Source organism: Cinclus cinclus, chromosome 1, assembly GCF_963662255.1.
Source record: "Cinclus cinclus chromosome 1, bCinCin1.1, whole genome shotgun sequence".
Classification (NCBI taxonomy): domain Eukaryota; kingdom Metazoa; phylum Chordata; class Aves; order Passeriformes; family Cinclidae; genus Cinclus; species Cinclus cinclus.
In genome coordinates this window covers 33509447-33529822 of record NC_085046.1, presented here as the reverse complement: position 1 = coordinate 33529822, position 20376 = coordinate 33509447, and the positions used below count along the sequence as shown (strand labels likewise).

The 20376-nt window shown below is 35.9% G+C and overlaps 1 protein-coding gene across 5 annotated transcripts in view; it reads right to left on the bottom strand.

Annotated features, from left to right (window-relative positions):
* The window catches only part of TAX1BP1 (Tax1 binding protein 1), a 54554-nt gene that overhangs the window by 17604 nt on the left and 16574 nt on the right, over positions 1 to 20376 (bottom strand). For 4 of the 5 annotated variants that reach the window (XM_062508522.1, XM_062508499.1, XM_062508502.1 and 1 more), the window contains 6 exons: positions 17330 to 17517; positions 15564 to 15722; positions 5356 to 5504; positions 5128 to 5218; positions 3762 to 3947; positions 373 to 600 (listed from right to left, as the gene is read on the bottom strand). In XM_062508522.1, coding sequence (XP_062364506.1) covers positions 373 to 600; positions 3762 to 3947; positions 5128 to 5218; positions 5356 to 5504; positions 15564 to 15722; positions 17330 to 17517 — 1001 coding nt within the window. The remainder of the gene's footprint in view (positions 1 to 372; positions 601 to 3761; positions 3948 to 5127; positions 5219 to 5355; positions 5505 to 15563; positions 15723 to 17329; positions 17518 to 20376) is intronic. The other variant, XM_062508513.1, reaches the window with a different exon arrangement.

The following is a 20376-nucleotide window of genomic DNA, read 5'->3' as shown; positions in this document are numbered from 1 at the left end:
AACATTATAAAACAACCCAAGTTTCTACCAATACATTTCCTTATTTGAATGGATTTTTAATGCTACTGTGGCTCACTTAACAGAATCAAGACAGGGAGAGGATTCATATAAATATAAGGAAATAAGATAGATAAATACTGCATTATTCTGTGAAAATAATGTAGAAGTAGATGTGAGTAATAGCAGAAACTTCCTTTCTGACCAAACTTCCAAATCAGCTAACATGCACTTGATTTGAGGTAGTATATTGAATGCTGAAAGAGAATTTGGTAATTATTTGCACTAATCATCCAGACACATATTTTATTCCCCATCTTCAGTAAAGCATTTATAAATATAGATAAACTTCAGTACTAAATACTGACAATTTACCTGTTCATTTTTCAAAGCTGTGATTTTTTTGAGTTCAGCTAAAGCTTCAGCAAGCTGCTTTCTGAATTTTTCATTTTCCAGACGTGCACTGTGAAGATCTGCCATTGTCTTATCCCGCACATTTACTGCATCACTGAGCTCTTTTGACATTAGAACAGCTTCTTGTTTGCTAGCCTGAATCTGATCTTCAGCTTTGCGAAGCTGCTCTTTCAAAATACTTGCCTCATCCTAGGAAAGAGAACAGATGGGAGAGAATTCATCATTTTTTAATTCAAAGCTTAAATAAAGATTGGTATAGGGATTAGAAACATCTGAAAGAAAAAACAGGTTTTTCCTGGCTTTAGCAAAACTACTAAATCAACAAGTCAGTATACAAGTATTATTTTCCCCACTCGTCTTCTTTGCCAGCAGTGATGCACAAATTTATTTCACTACGAAACACAAGTTTCAATTCTGGATTTTTGTTGGAATTTCAGCTTCAGTTTTAAAGGTATGACCGAAGAAAGTCTGTCATCCACATCTCTGTTCTTATCACTGCAGGACTCCAGCATCAAAAGCAAAGTTCATCCCACAGAAACATACTGAAGGTAACAACAGAGCGCAAGAGGTTTTACAGTGCCTACAATTGGTTAATGTAAAACACTGTAAAGCAGCTTTGGGATGTTTTTCTCACAGCTCTATTTCTCAAGATCTTGCACAACAAGCTTTCCACAGGGAAGAGAGAACAAATAGTAATGAAGAGCAAGCTGCAGCATGTAGCACTAAGCCCACACAGGGCAACCCAAGAGCCAACTGACCAAGCTGAACTACCAGCCTCTCACTCCTCAGAGAAGGCCAGGATTACAAACAATAATTTTTATCTTTTTTTTTTTTTAATAGAAGAAGCTACTATATAAAGTAGTCACCACCTCTGGGCTCCCTGATGGCATAAACATCTCTTTTTCTTGAGTCCAGACATAAATTCAGCTACCTCTAGTTAACCTCTAGTTAAATTTGTTAATTTTTCTAATATCACTTAAGTCCAGAGGAATACTAAAACTTTTTGTAACCATTTATGAAGATGGACAGGTAAGCAAATGCCCTGAAGTCCTGTCTCCTAGCTATTTTTACAGCATATGATACATTGGTAACATATTTCAGCAAATATCTGCAGTTTCACAGGATGAGATAAAACTATTAATGATCCCACCAGAAACATCAAAAGCACTTTCAGATGAATAAATGACATAAACATTTGGTTGCTTCAGTACTGACACATATCCCCTCCCTTCAAAATTTAACACATTTGGAAACAAAACAGCAGAAAAGAGACTAAAATAAAATGTAACTTAAAGCAAGACAGTATGCCCTTTTTAAGCTCTATGTCCCTTCTCAACAGCACTACTTTTCCACTTAAATATTATATTCATAACTCATCTTACTATAAAACAACTTCTAGTCTTTTGAGATCCAAGTTGCTTTTCTGTGAGAAGATTGGCAAGATACACAAAAAAAAAATGCCTGTATAATCTGACTTTTCCATGCTGGCCTCAAAGGCTATGTCTAAACTCTCTAATGTGGATCAAGAGAAAATTTGTGAAGCAAAACTCCCAGTCAATTTCATTATTGCCTATCACACTGCGGATCACAGGACAATCTCAGGGCACAGAAACTGCATTCCTTTTGGATGAAATGGAATAGGATGATGTACATCAGGCAAGAACACCTAATGGTTATTCTGTTGTGGGTTTACCCTGGCTGGATGCCAGGTGCCCACCAGAGCCACTCCACCATTCCCCCCCTCAGCTGGACAAAGGGAAGAATATAACAAAAGGCTTGTGGGTTGTGATGAGGACAGGGAGAGATCACTTAGCAATTATTGTCATGTGCAGAAACAGACTCAGCTTGGGGGGAAAATTAATCTAATTTATTAGATTTATTCTTTAAAAAGAATAGGACAGTGAGTAATAAAACCAAATCTTCACACATCCAGATCCCAACCCCTCTTTTCAGACTCAACTTCACTCCCAAATTCTCTATCTGCTCTCCTCCAGCAGCATAGCCAGGATAGGGAATGGAGGCTGCAGTCAGTTCATCACAGGTTGTCTTTGCTGCTCCTTCCTCTTCAGGAGGAGAGCTCCTCACTCTCTTCCTCCGCTCCAGTGTGGGGTCCCTCCCATGGGAGACACTCCTCTACAAACTTCTCCAACACACATCTTTCCCACAGGCTGCAGTTCTCCATCAACTGTTCCAGTGCAGAATCCCATCCATGGGGATGCAGTCCTTCAGGAACAAACAGCCCCAGCACAGGACCCCTGTGAGGTTACAGGTCCTGCCAGCAAACCTGCTTCAGTGCAGGCTTCCCACGGAGTGACAGCTTCCTTCAAGCATATCCATCTTCTCCAGCACGGGGTCCTCCACAGGGCGCAGAAGGCATGGCTGCACAGGAATCCCTGTGCAGCACAGGAGTCTTCACCATGGGTTGCACAGGAATCCTTGCTCCAGTACCTGGAACCTTTTTCCCTCCTTCACTGACCCTGATGTTTGCAGAGTTCTTTCTCTTCTCTTCAGCTGCAATTCCTCTGACACAGTTTCTCTCTCTCCCATACCCTTCTTAAATCTGCTATCCCAGAGGCTCTACCATCGTCACCCACAGGCTCAGCCTTGGACAGTGGTGGATCCATCTTGGAGCCCACTGGCATTGGCTGGTATTGGCTCTCAGGGGAAGCTTCTGGCAGCTTCTCACAGAAGCCACTCCACTACCAAAACCTACACAAACCCAATACAGGCAATCTATAGCACCTAACTAGAACTAAGCCTGAAGCAACCCCACATGGACCATGGGCAGCATAAATATGAGTTCTTCAGCAATTTCACTTTCCTGTTACACCACACTGCTTGCTAACCACAGTGCTGCCACAGGGCATAGTAAGGCACCTCTTCCTTTGAAACCCTACTGTCACTGCAGACTTCTCAGTCAGCACTGCAGCCTGACAGTACATTCATCTAACAAGTCCTTCAGCAATTATTCCACATATGCTCTTTTCTTCTCCATCACCCTCTACAGTCTCAACACAGCTACATTACAAACTTCTTCCTCAACCTCCCTTCCTTTTTCATGAAGCTAAAAGCAACGCTGGAGCACACCACTTTTACTGAACTCAAAAATTACCTTTTCACACATAGTTAATCTCAGTTCATCATGTGAGACCTCAACAAGCTCAAAAGGTGCAAAACTAGAACAGATTTCAGTCTTTTCACCATTTTCTGCATCTACAGAGAACATCATAATCCTCATGCCTCTTAGCCTATACCCTGGTGAGTTCTTCAACTTCTTCCTTTCTCTTGTAAAGCACATACAACATTAGATGTTTATTCATATCAGGCCAATTACATTTAGTACTGCTTACCTTGTTTGATGAGGAGTGCAAAAAAGCTTTCTTCATATTTTCTTTTTCAGCTATTAATAGCTGTAATCTGCCAACCTCCTCTTTATAATACGATATCATGCTTTCTTTGTTTGCATCCAAATTCTTAAACGTCTGGATTTCTTTTACTAGTTTGGTGTTTTCTATTTCTGTATTCTTCAAGTGTATCTGCAATGATGCTAAAACACGTCAAACTTCTTCCACGTTAGGACAGCTACTGTTCACCTATTTATGTGCTCACTAAATTCTAATTTACTCTAACTTGAGGCAGATTAGAACCAGTAAAGAGAAAAATTAAACATTTGATATTATCAATGTCCTCCAACTCAAACTTTCTGGCTGGAATTCTTTCAGTATGGTCACCTAACAACAGCTCCACTCCACAGCAAGAAGTTAAAGCCCTAATTTCTCTCCACATCAAATTAAGTTATTCAGGACTCACTCCTCTCTTCACAAATGCTGGTCAACTAAGGACAAGCAAAAGAGGAATGACTTGAAAAAAACTAAAGAGAAATTAAACTTCCAGTAGTAACTTCCCAGTAATTCATCTAAGCAAACAGTCTACATCAGGAATATTCAATTTCAATGACAGCAAACTACTTTTGACAACTCTGCCTACAATAATGCAAAATGGCTCCTGACCAGAATATGTGTTATTTACAAAGGAATTCCATGCTTGTAAAGGATGCTTTGAGATTTTATAATCTAGGAACAGAAATAATATTTTAAATACACTTGATCTGTTTCCCACAACCTAAGGAATTCATTATTTTAGCATATGCAGTTTTTTCTGCTTTGGGAGGAGGAAGGGTGACAGTGTATTTTATTCTATATATAGCTGTCTCTCAATACCAGCAAAAGAAATCAGCCACGCTAGTAAAAACCAATGCAATAGAGAACCTACTAAAGCTTCTCAGCATTATACACAAGGCTCAAGAAGAGGGACTTAGAAAACAAAGTCTGGAGGGATAATTTAAATGACTAAGAAGTATTTTAGCTATGAAAAAGTGTGTTAAAAATGAACAGTTACTGGGTGATGCACTGTATAACTAAAGAATTTTCTTGCTAGAATCTATTATTTTTTGTTACTATGTCTGAGCTTTAAAAAAATGGTGATTCATTCTCCTTCTTAGAGACCTTTTTATACCATGGTTGAATTCAGATGCTGTTTTCTTCATTCATTTTTATATGAGAACATCTATAACTATCTTAAAGATATGTTCACAGGAGCTACCCATTTCTTTTTTTCCTTAACAAATTCAATTTATTAGACTTCTCCATAAAACATTATTACCTTTATTTCAAACCACTTCATTCCAGTGTATACAGGTACAAGTAATAAAGTTACCTTATAAAGTTCTTTTTCATCCTTTTCTGTCTTTAACACACATTCAAGTTGCTCCTTCTCAAGCATCACTTTCTTCAGTTTGTCCTTCAGACTAAAACATTGAAAGATTAATGGTACAGAACTATTAAAACAGAAATTCCATGCATATAATAAAAATTGTTAGTCTTAAAAAACACCTTTGGAGAAAAAAAGTAAAATAAGGAAGGTAAGCAACAAAAGACTAAGTACCTGTCTAACTCCGTTTCTTTTGCAATGGCTTTCTGAGTAACTGTCATGATATCTTCTTCAAGCTGAAGAACTTTTGAAGCAACCTCATCATGCTTCTTCTTCAAATCATTATTTTCCCTTTTGAAAGCCTCTGATGTTTGAATATTATCCTTTTAAAAAGATTGCAAATAGATGCCATTTAAGAATGTGATTCTTCAGAAGTAAAACATGCTATTTGAATTAATGCCAAAACATGGCCATTAGATTTCTTCTCTTCCTTAAAATGTATAACGAGCCCATTTCAAGTATACATAAATAAATATATATTGAATATTGCTATGCACAATTCATATATCAGTAAGGGGTCAACAAGAAGTTTGTTTGGGCACAAGCATTCAGTTACTCAGAGCCTACTAAAGACTTCAGAGTACACGATAAACACATAATTTCCTATCCTTTGCCTATTTCCTTTAGGCAAACAAATCACTGACTGTCTAGCTGAGAAAACAATTTTTATTCCTCTTTTTACTTGCTTTTTACTTAGAAAGAAGAGCTTGCATTTTTCCAGACAGTTACACCACAGTAGCAAGCCATAGCAAAGACAACATCAGGCAAAAGGAGAAACAAAACAAAACAAAACAAAATTGTGATTCAGAGCTGGTTACTACATGAGATTTTCCTAGCTAGAACATACAGAAGGTCTCACATATCTCAAGAAAGTTCATGCAGCCATTGTGGGATTTATGAAAGCTGAGACAGAAGATGATGACAATATCCAAAACTGATTCCTTTATCAGAAAGCTGACAAATACAAGATGGAAAACCACTTTAAGTATTGTATTCATGATGTAATTACAGTAATGTCCATACTCTTCTAAGGCAGTGGACAGCTGAATGCCATCTCCACCACAGCAAAAGAGCCATAAAGTCAGGCTATCTGAAATAAGCCTGACAATGTTTTTTTTTTTTTCAACATAACCATTTTCTTGAAAAAAAATTAGTAAGTAACACTAAAGTAGATCATACATACTGAGATAATATGCCACCTTTTTCTGATATCAAAGTATGATAAAGCTCAGCTTATTAACAACCGTGGCAGTGATATGAATCAAAGTGTAAAACAAGGCCAAGACAGACTGACCAACATACCTAACTACAGCATGACTTAGGAGTGTTTGTGTAGATAATAAGGTACAAGTTGTCTTTCTGCTCTAGATTTGGAAGATTAAAGCACTACTTCATCTACTCATTTTTAAACAAAGCTCAATGCCCTGGAAATAACAAGCTGATGTACTGTTAGATCAAGAGAAACACATCAGCCAGACTTTATGAAGAACCCCTACTGGCCAAATTCCAACCTAACAAACATTGTTTTAAGTACAATAAAATATAATGAGGACTGGTTTTAGTCATTAATTGTCAAGATACACTGTTCACAACTACAATTAAGCCCCACTTTTACAAGCAACTAAACAGAAGTTTGAGCATTATGATTTTTTTGGGGGGAGGTGGGGGGGAGGTTGAGGGGTAAGCAGTATTGAATTGAGGAGTGGCAAATATATCTGATGACTCACTCACATGCCACACACTAAACCAGCATGCAGATTTTTATTCTTGTTATATGTGCTATAGAAAAGAAAAGGACTAATATATTACAACTATTTAAACTCTAAATGGCTTTCCTATGTCTTAATATCAAAAAGAATTTCAAGGCATCATGAGCCGCCTTTTTTGTAAGAAACAACATTGGAGAAGTTAACCCACAACCTTCACAAGGTTTTTATTTTTGAAGAGCTATCAGTTTCTTGCAACCAAAAATATATGTACTTGGTGTAACGAGAGCAGGATATTTTAATTAAAGTCAGTATTCCAAGTAAAACTTGCTATATAACCAGGAGCAACAACACACTATAACTGCTTGTTCTCCCCTAGTGCAGTGAAGACTAATTACTTGCCCCTGTTTTGAAAGCCTAGTGTAGTAAAAGTCTATTTCAATGCATATCTGTGTTTTCTCTAAACACCATTTTGGTATAACTAACTGTTGCAACCCAAGTGGCTTCAAAAGAATTTAATCTGATACATTATATATACAAACTGTACAAACAGTTCAAACAGGCTTCCAAAGGTAACATGTATTAAAAGGAATTAATAGCCTTAAAAAAATTCTCTCCACAAACAGCATTACAATTGATGCTGCTTTGCTAGTTATTCTAAAGGGACATGGTACTAAAATGTGAAAGTTCCATACTTAACAGATTCTCACCCAATAAACTTGTTTAGATACAAGTAAAGCCTACAGTTTTTAAAGAAAAAAAAAAAAAGCACTGATTTCTAGAGACGACTTGTTATTTTACAGAATTCTTAGTAATTCAATTTAGATGCAACAATCCCTAGTCCCATACATTGGTTACAGTGGTTTCAGAGCCCGTAAAATTTAAAAAGATATTTAAAATGAGTGCTCTTGGACTACTTTACAGGTAAAGTTAACTGTGTTTAGAAGGAGTCTGAAGGTGAAGAATATAATAAACACATCAACTAAATGTACAACCCCTCTTACAAAAAAGATAATTGCTTTCTGTAATCATTACCTTAATTAATCTATCTTACCTGGTACTTTTACCAATATTATACATTTTCTTCCACCTACTTAACAGAAGAATGAAAAAAACAGAGCAAGAGCATGAATAATTTTAATGAACTGGTTTAAAAACACCCAACAATTCTAAGGTTATTTTTAATCCAGTTACAAATTCAGCACCGCCATCTCCTTCAACTTCCTTTTCCATAACATGCAGAACTCCCTACCAACCTTTTCAGTCATCCCACACCTAAAGCATTCACCTTTGATTAACTGCTACTATCTGCAGCCTTCTTTTTACTTTATAGAGAATGCATACACTGTAAGGAAGAAGAGTGAAAAGTTAAAAATGAGCTATGCAGCTCACACTGAAGAGGTCAAATCACAAAATACAAATCAATCTATTTAAAAACAAAAATTAAAAAAAAAACAAACAAAAAAGCACACAAACAAACAAAAAAACCCGCAGCACCACCTTTCAGCTGGAATGATTTATCTGGATATAATTTAATGTCAGAAGAACCATTATACTTGATATCCTACAGAGAATTTAGGGGGCTTAGATCAATTATCTGCAGGAGCCTTTTCTTTATCCCACTGACATCACAGCAGCTCCAACAGAATCATGTGAAACACCTGTCTGACATCACACTCTGTTTAAAGAACCTCTGAGTAAAAATGATGAACACAATACAGCACCATTTCAGCCAGTGCAAAATCTGAATCTGCCCATAACACATGACATGAAAGTTCTGAAAGGAAACCTCAAGTCACAATTTTTCTTCTAAAAAAAAAAATTAAGCATTCAGTAAAGTGAAACAGCAAACCAATTCCAAATAAACTCAATGATGTTAAGCTTTTATCCTTGTGACTATGACTTGTAATAGAAATACTGCTCTAAAAAACACTGCAGTCAATTTCAAAAATCTAAGATGTCACAGTGGTAGTATTTTAAACTAGCATCCCTAAAAGTGATCAAAACTACAAAACTAAGGCTAATTGTAAGAGCTCATCTAAGTTACATCACTCACTCAATTACTGACATGAAGATTACAAACATGCAAGTTTTTGCAGGAGGCAGCTGAAGCATTTACACACACTATGATTTTGTAGCATGTACTTACATGTCAGAATGTTAATTTCTTAAAACATGCCATAATTTCACTATAAGTTATTGATTTTGCAATCAATTTTGCATCTTCACGAATACATAATTTGAATTGTAAACTATCTCAAGTTGCTATTTAGCTCTCCAGTGAAATAATTTTCAGTTGCCCAGTTTAAGAAATATTCATACACAGAACATGAAACAGGGTGTTCTCTTCATATGATGTTTACATACCCAAGGGTGCTGTAATTGCTGGTACCGACCTGAGCGAAATCAGAGTGTTTGTCTAAAATTAAATTAAACTGGGAGGAAGTTTTCTTTTTGGGCTGGGGGGCAGCTTTTTGGTTGCTGTTTGGGTTATTGCCTTTTGGACAGTTTGTTGTCACCTAATTTTTTTGGGGGGGGGTTTCCCCTAAAAAAATGCATCTTCCTGACCATCAGATTTTTCACACATGCAGCACACATGAACAGTATGAACAGAGCCTGGTCTACAGAGACACCGAAAAAACAATTCATTCACTTACTTCTGTGCATACAACTGAACTGGGCACTTGTACTGCTTACTCGTACTGCTGACATATCACACTGCACAAAAGGGTTTTTTCACTATCTAAGCAGAGAATCTCTCCTTATAAAATAGCATCAAAAAACAGCTTAAATGAATCCCTGATATCTGAATAAAATTCTCCAATAAATAAAACTACTGTGCCAGTAGAATGTGAATTTACATGGACACCTTATCAAAATTCCCCATCAGATAGTGGAATAAGCCCACTTTTAAAATGTTAAATGGTAAACTAAATTTACAAAAAAGCATGAAAGAACAAGTTTATGAAGTCAGTAAATTCACTTCTGCCTCAATTTATGCCAGCATCATAACAGAAACATTATTCAAATGTTCACAAGATCAAAGGGTGACATCTTCAAAGGCAGTCTTCAAAATCTGTTGCTTCTGACTCAAGCTAAACATAGAAACCACTGCCAGAGGTCTTGACTTGTCACCACGGTCACATTAAAGATATCAGTTCAGAAGTGCCCTCTTCCCACTAGAGGGAGACCAACGACTGCAAAAGCAGCTTTTGGAAGCTGCGCTCTCTACAAAAGCACAAAACCAGCGTTCACAAAATTGAATGGTTGCAGAGTATCAAAGGAACGACCAATGAAAGACACACAATGACTACTACATGTGGCTCTTCTTCAGCACAGCACTGAATCTTAGAACAGTAGGCAAGTGCACTGCTACCACAGACCTTACACACAGTTTAAGCATACACTAAACTGGGAACACAAAGATCAAAAAGCACTCTAATTATGTACAAAGCTATATATTTTATATTCCTAATTTCTAAGATAAAGATTCAAAATATTAGTATTATTGTTTTCTAAATAAAAACATACTAAGCTTTTGTTCCTTTTCTTTAAAGTTTGTTTCCTTCAATTTTTAAAAAAGCAAAATATATTCAGCTAAAAGCAGCATAATTGTGTCATTCAACACACTGAGTATGTACCAGTTTACAAAAGTAAACCAAAGGAAAGTTGAAATATTAAGAGCAACCTGAAACAGTTCTGGTAACCATGTACAAGGTGCCATCTTCATAAGTAAAACAATCATAGTGCATAGCTACATCATTAACAGTGTTATATTGCTAGAGCTGCAAGGTATATATATATATATAGCATATCCTAAATAAAAGTATGCTATCAGGGAACATCACCCTAGTAAAAACAGATTAACTCTGAAATGCTAACAGAAGGTTGTAAGAAAAAGATGTGACATTTCTGAAACATTTCCAGTAATTTCGCATTTACTCTGAATTCCCACACAGAGTAGTAACAGACTAAGTTAAATCTTCACACTCACTAAGAACTATTTTAATGTCATCTTGGAGGAAAAAAATAAGTAGGAATGGTTTAACTGACATGAAAACTGCTGCAAAGGAATACTATGTTTTTCCTCTAAATGAAAATATAGCAAGCCTATGGCCTAGTCCTTTTCAAAAGGCTGAAAGAGAGGGACGGGAAATTTTCATGCTGGGGGAAGGACAAGGAAAGGCCACTTACACCCTCTCTAAACTGATTTTGTCAGTACAACTACATACTGCATTAAGCAGGCCTTGGATAAGAGGCAAAAAAAAATCAACCTAAAAGAAATAAAGACTGAATTTGTCCCTCATCTTACAATACCTCAAGCTTTGGCAGGGTGGGGTTACTAACACAACTTAGTGGCAATAAACCGTAAGTACACACTAAAAAAGTGGGGCCAGAGAGCATGTTCCCTGTGAATGCAAACACTGACTAATGCTAAGCTGTTTGACTTGCAAACATTTTTTTTCTGCAATGGTGGCAACAACAAGAAGAAAAAATATTGTCTGCAGAGTCATTCGTGTGTTGAGTACAAATATTTTTTTACTGATGTGATAAAGCACTAAAAAATTAACCAAATCTAAAAAAAATCAAAAGCCTTTAGGGACAAGTAGTCACATAAAGTGCAATAATACATTACAAGAAGATAACATGTTTCAAGAACTCCAGTAGCACATTATGACTTTATGTCTTGAATGCATTTATTCCACCTACCTTTGGTAGGAAATGACATGGCTACCTTTTAAGAAAGCAACACAAAACTGTTTATCTCCTGAACAGCAAGGGCACCTTAGCAAACCAAAGTCTGTAGAGTGCTGTAGCCATTGATTTCAAGTGCGACAAACACAGGAGCTCTCCTATTTGTATAACTCAAAAAATGGGAATCTTTTCATTACCTGCATAGAGCAAAAAGTTCCAAAACATGCATAGAGCCCAATAGTCAAGCTTCATGGAACACTGATTGTATTACACCTGAATAGATTGTTTAGCGCACCATGCTCTTAAAAGATTGATCTACTTTTAGCTTCTCTCTTCCTAATATTTTCCTCAACCACTTACAAAATACCCAACTTGGTAAAAAGCAGAAGACACCAGCTGCACTGCTCAAAATTCTGTAAGAGCAACTAGGTATGAAGAGAAGTCATTTAATCAGGAGTAGGAGGGAAGCACTAATTGGGATTAGCTGTGGCATTGTCGTGTCTACAACTATCCTCTCTGTTTTACGAAAGCAATGCTTCTACTGAAGCATTTCTCAATGATCCAAAATATTTCTGAGCTATTTCTGAAAAAATGGTACTGATAAAAATCAACACCAAAAAGAAGAAAGTAGTCTAAAGGCATGTGAATAAATACGAATGAAGAGGGGATTTAAAGAGAACTGTTTTTTACGGAAACATTTTCATATTAGGAATTTGAAGCTTTCCCATCTTCTATTTGTTGTCCTGCACCACAGTAAAATAACTTACGGACTACAGCTCCTATTCACATCATCCACATTCTGTTCAATTCAATTACAAAAATACAGTTTAATAATGGATTTGATCAAAAGACAAAACACATAAGCTAAGATACCAATAGCATTTTGTCTGAAGAAAATGAGTAAGGTTTTTAGAAATTAAACAGACTGAAAAGTATTACACATCCAAGGGTTCACAACTCCAGGGCTCCCTTATCACAATACAAATATAATAAGTAAACATTAGTCACCAGTACATTGGCAACATAAAGAGCTCTGCGCTCAACTAGGATCAAATACTTGTGTCTGTACAGACACATCTACTTCCTCGGCACATGCAATTACAACTTTTTAAACACAGTACTTTGTACTACTCTAGGTTTTTTGAGAGCTTTTTGCACAAGCAGAAGTACATTATGCACTTCCCAACAGAAATATTTGCAAAGACAAACCAAAAAAAGTATGCTCTTAAGAGACTGCCACAGGTCTAATGTAACTTAGATTTACTTATAACAGAAATAAATTTCTATCAATTATAGCTGCCTTAAACTACAAAGGCAATGACATCTCATATATACAAAAATTATAATCTCTTATATGGGCTATTTTGTTTTATTAATTGTTGCTCATTACACTAATATGGAAGTAGATTGTAAGATTTTTAAGTAGAATTCCAAATAGTTAAACCTTTAACTAAGTTAAATATTTTTTTAAATTTTTTTTTAAATTCATCACTTTTAATGCATAAATAGGTAAAAAATGAAAGTTTGTAGAGCATAACTAAAAATTCACATGCATATAAACAAAAAAAGAACTAGAAGAAGAAAATTAAAAGTCCCCCTAATACATGATTCAAACAACCATATATGGGTAAAAAAACCCATAAGCCAAGCCAAAAAAACCTGCCTCACACTAAGCACCTGTGCAGACTCTGCTGTTACAAAAAATACAAATACATTCCGATTACTTATCACTTCAAAGATTATCACGTGTAGTCCGATAGAAAAATATCCAAGTCAATGCATTGTTTAGGTTTACTGCCGATAACCACTATTCACATCACATGCACTAGATTATCTGGGGGCTGTGTTCAGGACCTGTTTTGTAAAGATCTCTGTTAGTGGTCAGCTGGGGAGGGGGTGTTCTGTGAGATTGTTTTGTTTGGATTTTTTGGGTTTGGTTTTGCTTTATTTTTTAAACAAGTCACAAGAAAAATAAAACCCAGGTACTGAAATTCAACTGTGTGCTGCGTGACTGCTACTCGGGGATCTTTAAATCAATGCCTTAATGTATTGTGTGTATTCCCAGCAAACATAAATTACATAATCCTGTGATCCACTGTATTTCATCTACTGGGATGGAGAAGAAAGGAGAGCAAGTAATCTGCAAGACTGGAGAGCCACATATAAAGCATTGCTTATTAGAATTTATGATGATTAAAAAAACTTACTGCACTTGATTTACTAGATGTAGTACACGCTGACCTAATTTTCAGGAATAACACCCAATTTATATTTTGCTTATATACATAAACATATGAACACTTTTTCAACTCAGCAGATATGCTTCTTTTTTAAAAAGAGTGAAAAACAGAGAACAGGACATAGAAGATGTAAAATAAGACAGCATCAAAGTCTTAGAGACAAAAAAAAAATAAATGCCTAAGTTAGAAAACTTCCATCATATTTTAGCCAGGTGAAGAGCTCAATCAGCTTCGCATCAGCCATCTATTTGTAGCTAAATAACAAGTGAGAAGTTTGTTACACTCCATTCTCTCTTCATGAAAATACAGGGCCAAAGCAGAACAACAATAGCAGAGAAAAAAAGACATGGGAAAAAACCACAAACCCAAACATTCCTGAAATTAAATTCTATTTGTTAAATTCCAGCATCTCATAGGCAAAACTATTTTGAATTAGAGAAGTTCACTGTAAAATGTGAGACAGTATTGAGAGATTTTTGTACCTATACAGTCTAACTGTATCTTTGCTCAATAGCAGTCAAAATCCCATTTCACGAATTGTTCTAAAATGGAACTGTAAAGCTAACATGGGTTAGAATTAACAGTTTGCTTTCAAATATTTTTAAAATAAAGAGTCTCAAGTGACAATGAAAAGTATCTATGTAGCTCATTCAGATTTATTCACCAAACTTATAATCTGCAAATCCATGAAATGTGAATTTCTATTCTTCTCTCATTGCTTTAAGCTAGTTCTCCCACACATATTAAATCAAAATCATTCTTCAGTAGAAAAAACTTTTTTTAAACAACATCCTATCCTTTCTTTTTTCCTTAGTCAATGCTCAAGTCCATTTCATTCACTGTTCAAAAGTCTGCTACAAAGCACTAACATTTTCAAGTTCTCTCAACAAATTTCTATTAAAGGTGTATGACACAGGACTGTTGACATGTACATACTAGTACCCAGAAACAGTCTGTTAACTGCTGTCCACAGCTAAATTATATAGGTTTCATTACTTCAAATTTGTCCATGTCACCACCTCCCCCCCAGATGTTTTTAATCTTCTCCTAAAACTTGGGTTTTTTAAAAAGCAGCAGCTTAAAAAGAGATTAGGTCCAACTTTCTGGTGCCCCTCTTATAGCATTAGATTTCCTCCTTATCACATACAAAATTCCAAATTATGCTGGCTTTGGTTTAAGACTACATTTAAATTTTTCACTATTAATTAACACTTTAAACAGATTTTTAGGTTTATGCTTCTTTTTCCTTTGAATTGTGGAACCTTTTAAGAGAAGTCAGTTACTTTTAACTCTTTACATACCTTGGCAGAAGCATTCTCTGTTGATCTTTCCTTTTCATACCAAAAAAATTTTACCATTTTCAATAGCCTGTGTTCTATACAGCTATTCCCTATGGAAAGCTATTTTTGAAAGTATTTCCTCCATTTTAAATTAATGCAAGCAAACTTTAAATTATCAACTACTTTCCACTATGAATTCCACAGTTAAATATCAAACATATGATAACAGTTGCCATCGATTATCCTACAAAGCCTGGTACCAAAAGCCTTATATATTTTAGCCATTTTACGACACAAAAGGAATAGTGGCAGGAGGTTAATAGGAACTGACCTATTCTAGTGTAAATGTCTATCTAACTGCTGAAGGGTTTTGATAGCTGTTTTTCACACAATTTGACTGGTTCTTGAAAAAGCAGTAATACAGACATTATGAGTCAGTTTTAATCAGATAAACAACTAACCTTTAGCTCTGTTTGCAGCTGTTCACATCTCTGCTTTTCATGGTTAAGTTCTTTTTCCAGTTGTTCAACCTGATCTCTGAGTTGTGTTGTTTCCTTTTCCAGAACAGAAGTTACCTTTAATAGCTCTTCTTTTTCTTTTATTATTTTTTCAATTTTAAACTGTAAAAAAAAAAAAAAAAAAAAAAAAAAAAAAAAAAAAAAAAAAAAAAGGGGGGTTGGTAATTTTTCTCCCCTTCATTCTAATCAAACAAGTGGATAACCAATTACTCCAGTGTCTGAGCAGAAGCACAAATCATGTGTTCCCTGGTTAGGTTATTACAGTTTTCCCCTTATTCTCAAATTTCTGAAATTTAATTGCTTTTACTGCATAATACCAGATTACCATTAGATAGCATACTTTGCTGTGTCCTGATTTATCTTCAAGTTTTCCTTCCCTAAATGAAGTGCCTTTACTGTTCCCAAGTGACAGCAACTGTGGAAGAGCTAATTCTGATGCTGACAGCTTGGTGAAAAAATGACAGTTGCCTGTAGAGACACACATTCTCTCTGAAGCAGTATTTGAGGAATTTCTTGAGAAAAATGAATATGCACATGCACCCCACACTTCCCCAACACCTTAAAAGTAAGCCCTGGAATATGAAATGTGCCTTTTCCGTACTTAAAGGGAGCTTATAAAGAAGATGAGCAGACCATTTAGTAGGGCCTGTAGTAACAGAAAAAGGAGTAAAGGTTTTCAACTAAAAAAGAATAGATTAATATTAGATATAAGGAATAAACTTCTATGATGAGGGTGGTTAAACACTAGAAAGAGTTGCCCAGAGACGTGGTAGATGTAAAATCCTTGGAAAAGTTGAAGGTCAAGCTGGATGGGGCCATGAGCAACCTGATCTAGCTGAAGATGTCCCTACTCACTGCAGGGCATTGGAGTAGATGACCTTCTATGGTTTCTTCCAACCCAAACTACTCTACAGTTCTATAAACCAAGATTATAAAAAATAGTTGAGAACTCCTTTAATTTTAGCACTATGAGTACATATCTGAAAAGCAAAAATACCCCAGATGTATCTCTGTACTAAATCTCTTACCCCTAAATTTTGAAAACCATAAATCAAATACATGCACGTATGTGCCTAGATGCAACTGGCAACAGGATAAAATGTCTGATGGCAAGATAAGGGAACTGCACTAAGCAATTTTCCAAGAAGCAACTCAAACAAAAGTTAGCTTGGGTTTCTTTTTTGTTTGTTTGGGTTTAAAACACCTTGACTCTGGATATAAGCACAGAAGACCAACCACATCTCTAGAAAAGTACACAACACATAGAAAACTACTTTAAATAAAACAAGAGCTACTCTAATATACTTAGGCACCTGCAATTATTCAGCTCAGTCTCCCTCTTAACTTGGGCAAAAATAAAAGTATGCTGGTTCCATAACTCCTTTTCTTTACAAGAAGCACCATTTCACACAAAGGGTATCTTCCCCCCTCCAGTTAGCTGGTGACTACAGATGTAAGAGAAGGGCAATATCTATTCTTATGTTTCCCTGTCCATGCTTAGTGCTATACATGTTTAAATCTTGGTTTGTTTAACCTGCAAATGTTCTGAACTTCAACCAAACACTACAGAACAAGACAGAAATATATGCATGACACAGACACATGTAGGTCTTTTCCTCATGTTTTTTTCTTCAGTATTTGTGTTTTTATATATATAGATAGTAAGAAAAAAAAAAAAAAAAGGCATTTTAAAAATTTTTGTATCAAACCTCAAGAAGTCCAGCTTTTGTGGTCACCACTAACATGTCTGAGTTTCCTTCATCTTCCATAGTGAGCAATTCTTCAACAGGAGAAGCAGTACGAAACTGAAAAGGTGTGCTTGCTCCACGGATTTCTCCTTTGTAAGTCACGTAACAGAACTGGTAAAATTCTCCATCATCATTTGGTAGATAATAGCCTATCAAAATAAATTCATATTTGAAGAAATATTCTACACAAGCTTACAAGTCTCCATCTGCAGACAGATTAACATATCATGTTAGATTTAGAGATTTCATGTTTATTTCCTTAGTAAGGCATAAACATATCAACAAAACAGGAGAAAGAAAAAGTCATCCTATTTAGTAACCTCCATCCCCCAGCAATTTCTATTAGCATTTAAGACAATGATTAAACAGTGTTAGAAATAGCTGCTATATGTACACATCACCTCACATACAATAGGTAATAGCTGCTGCTTACACGTTTATGAAACAGAATCATTAGCAATCAGAGGCCATGAAGTTGCATCATGACTACATTATTGTGTGATTGCTGTACAGTCACAGAACAGAAAGTAAGTGACTTTTTGGCCTTGAAATACCTACACAACCAAATACAAAAGAAAAAGACAAAATAATATGCAATGACAAGACACCTGCAACTTCACAGGGTACCATTTGTACTTAGACTGTTGTTGTTGCTTATGGGGGGGAATGGGGGGGTTTGTGGGACAAACTTTTTTTTTTTGCTAGTTTTCAATGCCAAAACACAGAAATGCTCTGAATGGATGACACCAGCTGAAAGAGAAGAGCCTGGAGTTTAACAAAGAGCTTATTTTTTTTTAATTTGAGAAAAACTCTTCTAGACTTTACAAGGTAGTAAAAAATCTTCTTTCTTGAAGCTACGTAATAGTACAAGGTGCAAGCAAATTATTTGAGAAGAATTTCTGTCTGACTATCCAACTGAACTGTTGCCCACTAAAGCTACAAGCCTCTTGCATGACCCAGATTTATGAATGTTAAACAATCATTTCAAGAACTACTGAAATTTTTATCTTTATTAGTATATTCAAGACCCACGCCTCACCCAATTTAATGGTAAGAAAACCAGCCAATTTTATTCAGAATACTTATTTTTGAATACTTACTTTTGAATACTGCAGCCAGCCTGAGGATGACACTAACACAATAAACCCTCACCCAGTGTTCAGTCCAGCAGGTGATGTCACCCATTTCAGTTCTTATTTCACCACATTTCAATTTTCTCCCTTTCTAACTTCATCATCAACTTCTCACCAACTTTTTCACAAACTTTTCCAGATTCCTGGAAGTCTTTTCCCAGTACTCTTAGCTACCTTTCCTAGAAATAGTAAAACGCTGCACTTTCTGTATAGACACCACTTGTATCAAGAATTTCATGTTTCCATTAGTCTTATACTTTAAGTCACTCAAGGGATAGTATCTGAATCTCAAAACATCAGGATTCATGCTTTCAGACCTGGCTACACTTTCCTATATAGCACTGTAGTTCAGTTTACCTCTTTTGGTGCTTAAGTAAGATAAAACTAGGCAGAAATAAATGCAGAACAATCTACAAGAATTGCTGCTTCAGTACATTTTAATAGTGGTTCAGACAACCTGATTTTAAAACTACTGAAAGTCTTTTTCTTGTTCTAACATGTACTGGAGAAACAGATTTCTGATTATTTTCTCCTAGCATACTTCCTTGATCATTAAAAAAAACCCCACATTTAACATGCTGCACAACATTTACCATTTAGCTCAGATAATTAAGCTCCTGTAAGCTCTACTGATCTCATCTCAGCAGCATTAAAATATCTTGCCAAACACAACCAGGAGACTGCTTGAATGGAGATTCAATCTGGCAGCTCTATAAAAGTGGAGATCTGTCAGGATGGAATGTAACAGATGGGAGAGAGATTCTTGGTCTCTTAATGTGTGGTAAAATTTTTAACGTACAAAGGACTGATAATGGCATGAAGAGTTCTACTCTTCTAGATCACTTTTCATTTCAGTCCACTCCAATTTCATTCATTCAGTGAACTTTTGTAACTGTAAAATAAACTAGAGATTTCCTTCCAGTTTCTACAGAGCACACATACTTTTCAATCAGCTTCAAGGTTATAAAATGGTTATCAGGTTATCAGACCATGTGGATATGATCATCATTGAAAGCACCAGAATAAAAAAAGACCTGGTAAGAGAGAGAGCTCATCAAAGCTATCACTATTTGCAGCTTTAATAAGATAACAAACTAATACAGTCATAATTTCAGGACTTCAATTAATTAATTTTTTAGTATGTTTAAAGCAATAAACACACACACAAACAAAGACTAAGGCCAAGTCTGGGAAGTAAAAAAGAAGGTAAGATTGTACAAAAAATTCTGTTTGTAGACAGAAAACCATTCATTCAGTGGAGGTGCTCTTTTCACATGAAATTTTGAACATGTGTAGATTTTTGACATTTGTTGTGTCCTGTGGCAATAAGTTCTGCATGATGACTATCTCCTAAAATCTCTACCTCCCTTTTGAACTTGTCACTTGGTCAATGGTTCCCATTTATTTGGATATATAGAATGGTTAATCCACTCATGCTATGGGTAGCTGATTCTAGAGACATCAGTCACTTCGCATTATTTCTCTTTCCCAGCCTGAAAAACCTGGCAGAAGGAAGTCTGGAAGGTCACTTTGTTAGGTTTCCCACTCAAGAGACTGTTGTCAGCACCTGAGTTTACTGCAGCTGCATCTAAACATGTGTATGGAACTCTCACCCTTCCAAACCAGGATACCTGCCTTCCACCAAACCAGGATACCTGCTCACAAGCTGCACTACTCCCTCATGGTAAAAATGCTGTTCCCAGAGAGCACAAGCCTCCCACATCATAACCCACAGCCATTGTCCCTTTTTCTATTTAACAAGCATGGATCTCATCTTTGTAACTCCACACCTTACAGAGAAGCTATTTCTTAATTTTGATGTCCTTTGTTGCACTTCACTAGATCTGTTTTGAGACTGCAAAGGGATGCAACCTG